A 7,779-nucleotide genomic window follows, 5' to 3' on the forward strand; every position below is an offset into this window, starting at 1 on the left:
TTATATATATATATATATATATATATATATATATAATTAATCAATAAAATAATGTTAACTTGCTGTAATTATTTTAATTTCAAATAAATTATTCAAACAAAAAAAATTACGAGTACTTAAGCCTTTAAGAGAAATTTATTTCGATATAGAAGTAAAAAACATAACATTGATAAAAAACATTTCAAACAACATCCTAAATTTTGATTACTTTCATCTTATTTTTTGATTCATCTATGTGATAGAAATATAACGGTGAAACATTGAGCGCACACATTGCATTTCTATACATATATCTCTTACGAAGTTTGCCTTGTTCAGGAAGTCAAGTGTGCACATCATGAGATCGAGTATCATTAAATCTTTAATCGCTTTCACGTCTCCTCTCCCATTTCCTTATCTTTCTCTCTCTTTCTCTTCCTCTCTTGCTCCAACACGGTGAGAGTAGCGGTGAAAGCCGAGCGCATCGCAAAAGTTTGAAAGCTTCCTCGGATGACGTCGCTACTTTCAATCGCTGCCGCGAATACAGACGATCGCTAACGTCTCATGAAGGTGCAAGAAACACGAATCAATGAAAAATGATCCTAAAGAGCGAAAGCTGATCTTCTATTGCGATAGATAGGCAAGAAGCAATTTGATCATATCAAGCTAAATCAGGGATATTAAACTAATTGAGAGTAATGTTGACCTGAACTGCTAAGTCGTTATAACAAAAGTAAAAGAGCGTTGCTAATTTATCACTTATTATTAAGTGTTTAATGATTTAAACGTTGTAATTATTATTGCTGTTTCATAGCAAATATTTTATGTGATTTTACATGTTAAAAGTCATCAATTAATAGTTATTTACAAGAGCAATTACTGTTATCATTGTCAATCAAGTACGCTTTTATATAATTTAATTATTATCAATAATAAATCAAATTTTTTTTATCGAGCTGTAAAATTTGTGTTTAAAGTAAAGTTTAGTATTTTAGTATCACGTTTCTAAAATATAGATATTTAAAAAATGTATTACAAAATATAAATCATAACTTAAAAAGTTACATTACGTATTCTGAGCAAAGATCAGATAACAATAATAAAATTGTGATAGAGGAATTTTTGAATTAATTTAGCTTTTAAAAATAAACTACTTTACTAAAAGTAAACTACGTAATAATTATGTACTAATTAATTATATTTCAAATTTTAAATAAATCACGTATTTATCTATATGCAACATGCAGTCTATATATTCTCACAACAAACTTATGTTATGTACGCTTATTGATAGTATTATATTTTCATTAATATAATAATCATATAATTATTTAATCTACAAGAACATGAATTGATAAAGATAAAATCTGTTTTAATAATCAAAATTGTAATAAATCTATATTATATAAACATAAGTTAATACTTTAGTAAATGACACAATTTTTTAACACATTTTTGTAAAATTATGATTTTTATCTACTTATTGTAATTATTAATTTAATACAAATTTTACTATCTACATTTCTGTCATAAATAATTTCAAGTAGGCAATACGTCGATGTTTCGATCGTCTATTATATGTTATATACATAATCCGTTTGTAAATTGATTCGCCGTGTTTAATATCGGCAATCAATGTTAATCTGCTTAAACGTGGAGTATGTTTTCCGATAATAGCACATTCTACTAATTAATACCGTTCGTAATTAGTAGATTACTTGCTACGCACATGAAACATATAATCCCGTACAATACCTGAGCAATATTGCAACAGTTAATGAATCGAAAATAATGAATGAACATTTCTCGAAGTCCTCAAAATGAATCTTGAAATTAGGAAAAAATAAGTATTTTCTATGCATATAAAAATAATTTAAAACGATACGGAAATCACAATTAAATATAATAATGAGAACAGTACTACGAAAAAGATTTGTATATATTTTTTAATATTTAATATATAATTTTGTATAAATAAAAGAAAAAAAGAGAAGAAAAAAGAAAGAAGAATAATAATTTCAACTTATACTTTTCATATAAATCTACACATTGGATATTAAATGTAAAATAATTCATTTATAAAATGTTATACATATGTTTTGTGTTTATATTTTGCATTTATTAGCTGTTGAAAATTTGTAGAAGATATTATTCAAATTAAATCAAAATTCAAGTAGCAATAAAATTTTAGAACTAAAGTTAACTTTTTAAATTACGTTATTATGTCACAAGTTGCACAAATTGCATTCATGCATATAAAACTAAAATGGTAGCATATTATTATTTTTAAATGATTTTTATAATTATTAGACATTTAAAGTAAATGAATTCTCAGTAACAAAAATATAAAGAATTTACGCAACTTATTGATATTGTCAGTAGATCCTCGCGATTAAAGCAACAGAAAGAAGAAAAGAATAAGTCGGAATGCGTATCAACTTTAATAAGTCTCTTAAATCGAATTATTGTTAATGAAAAATTCTTTTTATCTTATGAGCACAAAAAGGCGAGCGTGATAACACTATTTAAAGTCTACAATCTTGTAAACGGAATCTTGCATTCCATCTCGTAATGGTTTTATACACTAAATAATCTGTTTTACTACTACTATCAAATAAATACTGTCTGTAAAAGGATAAAATTAATAAAACAGAATTTTACTGATTAAATAAAATTCTCTATAACCTATTGCGTATTGTACACGTTATTTCACTTTAAATAACTCGCTTAACAGATATATTCTTACACGAGAAAGAAAAGTTTATCAAGAAAAAAAGCAATATAATTGAATTTAAATAATTATTAGTATAAAACATGCCAATACATGCAAAACAATAACGATTAAACATATTCGAAAAAAAGTAAATTACAAATTGTTTTATTATTTCACAAAATAAACAGAAATCACCTTTATTAAAACATATAATCTGTAAATAAATTAGGTGTTAATTCTTTCAACACAATGTAGTTAAAATTTTCTTTTATATTCTAAATCCAGTTTTTAATATACAATATAAAACCAAAATATTGAAATTAATTTTAACAACAAACATATAAATTAAAATATATTTTTATTTTTTGTTTTATTTGAAATAAAATATTATAAATAAAATATTTCTCTATATTTCGAACATAGTCAATTAAGATATTCATCGATAGAATTGCGCAGAAATGCAATTTCCATTACCTACTTGTTATGCAAATGTGCATGACTTCCTGATACAGCAGTGCAAACTTCTGAAGCTACATAGAAGTAAAAACGATGAAAAGGAAAGAAAAGGATAGTATTATTAAAGTGTCTGATCAAATTGCAAGATCATCATTTGAATATCATCAAATTTGCATCAGTTAGCTCATCGATCTAGTTACAGCTTAATGTAGAAACAATGGAAACTTAGATGTTCCCAATCTAAATACAAATACTAATGCTTAATTTTGATTATGATTTAGAGCAAAGCTAATATTAATTTTAACCGACATATTAATTTTAATCAATTCTGGCATTAGGATATTTATTACATGTGGTAATCATATAAAACAGTACTAATTACAGAAATGTTAAAATTTTTATGCATTCCAGTTAGGAGTGTCAGTTAAAGAAAATAAAATTGCGAGCGCAATTAAATTTGAATCGTTTGAGATTGACATGGATATATTTGTTCCGAATATTAAAATATTAACCAACTGTGTTTTAAGTTTTAGTGATGTCAGAATACTGTTTGAAATAAAGTTCGTTTATAATTCAAAATCAAGTTAAAATTTGATGTAATTTGTATCTTTATTATCATATACGTAAATAACAGCCGCCTAGAATAAAATATCTACATCACTCCTATTACTCGAGCTGCGCAACTTACATATATTACTGTTTCATTATTCAAAGATCGAAATAACCTGGCTCTTCGAAGAATCGAGGAATTATTGTATGTACATCTTAGAAAAATGTGTTTAAAATCACATAATAGTTACATAATCCAAAATTTAATAAAATTCTTATCGTTTGAAATATGTATATGTTTATTACGTACAATATTGTTTAATATCATTTATGTTTTGCACAATTTTTTATTGTTAAAATATTCTTAAGACTAAAATATATCATTTCGCATTTTAATGCAAAAATGTAATTATTTCAAAAATTACATTTTATTTGTTACTGACAGAGAGAGAAAGAGTCAAATTATTATTAACAAATTCTATTTATATTAAATTCTATTTATATTAAATAGAATTCAACAAATAAAAAATTGAGAATCATTTAGCGCAACCGCAAAATTGTACCATCACGACATTGTCATCTTCAGGACTATGATTGATGGAAAACGAATAACAATATACATCGGACAACTATTAACGGATCCTTGGTCAAAGGACCGGCTTAACCCACTGATGGAATAGAGGCGTGCGATATACGTGCCGACCGGACCGTAAAACGCGCGGGGAATTGCAGCCGCAGCCACTGCCGCCGCCGGTGCATTCGTAACTTGGCGAATTGCACGTACGGTAGCCAGACGTTACAATCTCATCTTATTGGACAATCTCGCGGCCACGATCAATTTTCCCAACGCAGAGAGAACAGGATCTTCCAATAGTTTCGGAAACGCGTACAGTGGACAGGAGCAATTCCAGTCTGTCCTGTATCCTATTCATGCTTTCTGTACTATGCAAAGGATCATGTAGAACATATCATACACACGTGTAAAATAAGAAACAAACTCTGCTGCAACTTTGAAAAAGCATGAATCTAAAAGCAAGATTTCCCTTTATTTGTATAAAAATAAAATATCATTAAAAAATTTCATAATTAGATATTTATCATAAATGATTTTTAATTTATGTGCTATTTATATTTTGTATATTCTTTCATCTAATTTATTCTCTATATTTTTGAAGAATACGTATGAATTTAAAATTTATAAGATTTTTAAAAAACTAATATTAAAGTAAGAAAGTTAAAATAAAGTCACTTCTATAGTATTTCTATAGTATTTGTCTGTAGCTTGCCGTATTTAATGATAAAATTATATTTAAAAATTTATTTAAGTTTTTTTTATTTGTGTATAGAGCACGTATAAAATCAATAAAAGATTTTAAAGTCATATATTTCAATAATGTGGAAATATACCGCAGACACAATTCCTTTCTGTCGCCTCGTTGCGATTTCTCGCCCGGACTAAGTTCCAAGCACGTTAAAAGTTTCAGCTCGCCTGCTGGCATCGATGCTGAACTTTGCTAAGGGTATCTGGGCGTTCTCTGCACCCGCTGATCCTTTAGGAATCACACGCTTGGGACGAGTTTCCACGACAAATTTGTTAATATTACAGACTCGCCGCTCGCAAGAGTGTTGAGTTTGTGACACAGAAAGTCGCCACTTTTCTCACTGATGCGACGTCGCCTTCATAAACGGCAAAGTGGCTCGTTGTAAAAATTAAAAACTTGGTGGTGTGTTCAACGGAGAAAAAGAAATGACCGACAAGTTTTACACTAAGTTGCATAAAGTTCCATCCCTCCACGAACTTTCAATTGAATTAACCTAACGAAATGTCACGCTACCGTCGCCGAAGCGTAGCGAAGCCATGCACTTGTGCAGGCTGACACGCTATAATCGATTTTTAGAACGTCGTCCAGTTCTTCTGATTCTAAAATAACGGTTTTTTGAGATTTTGCACATGCAGTGCTTTATAATATAATAAAAAAAAAACATTTTAGCACAAATAGAAAATAGTGACATAATTTATTTCATTACTAACATTTTTCTCAAATATATACGTTTTCAGACGTATCAGTAGTTCAAATACAAGTTTTGTGCAATATGATAAGATTTTAAACACAATCTTTTTATAAATTTGACCTTAATTTCGTAAATCTTTGCGTTTCCTTTTCATGTCAATTCTCATATTTAGGACAACAATTGTGTGCATCTAACGAGAAATTAGACAACAACATGTAAAAATTTTACAGCTACTATTCTTAATGTAGCTTACAAATTAAGCCCTTGTGATTTCTACGTTTATGATACTGTTATGCTTCCACGCGATTAAAGCGCAACGCTAACAAAACAGAATGAAAATTTTAATTAACGGCGTTGACCTCAAATTACATTCTTTTCATGTTTTCTCCTTGCTATAAATCATCATCCCAAAAAAAAATATGAATAGCAAGCAATAAAATTAATGCGTTAAAATCAATGAAATTATAACATAATAGTGCAATAATAAAATATGTCTTGTTTAAAATACATTAATAAAATAAATTTAGATTTAAATTTAGATTTAAATTTAAATTCATCAATTTTTTTTGTTCAATTTACTGATTCGCAGAATTTAGACGTGATTCGATCTACTGGTTCAATCGTCGAATGACATGTCTGTCCGAGTCTAAACTGATTCCGTAAAGGAACGATGAAGAGGCAACAGTAAATCTACCTTGCTCTCGTCTGATCTAGCATTCGAACCTGCAGGATAGGATAGATGCTTAATTCATCGATTTCCGTTCGGAGATCGGCAATGGCCGGTATCCACTCGGGTTTCTCGAACCAATCTTCTCTCAAAGTAGAAGAAGCATTGGGAGAAACTTCTCTTCGTTTTCGTTGTAAACCACCTTCCAAGAGGCTGAGGCGTCATTACATCTTTTCTTTGATTCCCGATCTTCCTCGGATATTCTGACGTTTTTCCCATCAATTTGAAATTATTTTGAACTAAATACAATTAGTTTAAAAAGACTATTACAACAACAATCTCGTAACGAGAAAACAAAATCAATTTAGAGATTAAATTTGTCTTTTTAGTTGAAGTTATGACTTTTTTACACAAGTTTTTATAGTAAGGTAAATTTAAAGTAATTGATTTATACGTTTATTAAAGTTAATTATTTTTAAAAATAAAACAATTTGAATAATTTTTATTGCTTATGCTTGAATACATATAATAGCTACAGAAATTTAGAATAAAATTAAGAAGATAGAAAATATTTATATTGTAAAGATTCATACATATTATTGTAAGTAAGAAAACATATTTATTCATTTATAAAAATGAATATGTTTTATTTATGCGCAATTTGTGCATAAATAACATATTTGTGCGCAAAAATTTGTAGGCAATCGAATTGTAGGCAATAATTTTTATGGGCAAACGAACTGTTGGCAAAAGTGATGTAATTGTACGAACGATACCGAAGCCAATCGGTTTGTAGACAAACGGGATCTTCCCCTCCCCCCCAGAAAAAAAAACAAAACCATAATTTAATCCTATATTTCTAAGTAAACATTTATATTTATTTATAAATAATAAACGCAAATATATGATTTTTCCAAAGTCATAAGGACTAAAACAATATAGTATTTTCATTAATTAGTAAAAAAATAATTCTTCTATACTAGATGATCAGAGGTGAAATAGCCTCGTTTATTGTCGGCTGAGGCATTCAATTACCGCAGGCCAGCAAGCCATATATCACCGATCCGCTCGCTTTACGTTACAAAATTTACTCGAAATAGTAGACATATCTGCATGTGCCATAATTTCTGTATCAATTATTGAACACTGTTTTTTAGTTTTGTTCCGGCCACCGCTTGATTGGCCGCGTGCACCACTTTCCGCTCCATTCGTTGCGCCCGTTCACGTAATTACCCCCAACGAGAATACGATCAGTATCCGGAATGAGGGGATGGGATGGAAATGACGTTTCTCAACGTGCTTTGGAACGGCACGACAAAGCGTAATTGCTTTTTACTAGCGGCTTTCATATACTACCTCTATCGCACATAAATGCGCGCTCTCTCTCTCTCTCTCTNCNCTC

At 29.0% G+C, this 7,779-nt stretch overlaps 1 protein-coding gene across 1 annotated transcript in view; it reads right to left on the reverse strand.

Moving 5' to 3' along the window:
- LOC105627378 (peptidyl-prolyl cis-trans isomerase FKBP14) overlaps nt 1–7,779 on the reverse strand; it is a 99,462-nt gene that overhangs the window by 88,843 nt on the left and 2,840 nt on the right. The window contains exon 2 of the mRNA XM_012208660.1: nt 6,405–6,590. Coding sequence (XP_012064050.1) covers nt 6,405–6,590 — 186 coding nt within the window. The remainder of the gene's footprint in view (nt 1–6,404; nt 6,591–7,779) is intronic.

This window comes from Atta cephalotes, assembly GCF_000143395.1.
Source record: "Atta cephalotes unplaced genomic scaffold scaffold00008, whole genome shotgun sequence".
Taxonomy (NCBI): Eukaryota; Metazoa; Arthropoda; class Insecta; order Hymenoptera; family Formicidae; genus Atta; species Atta cephalotes.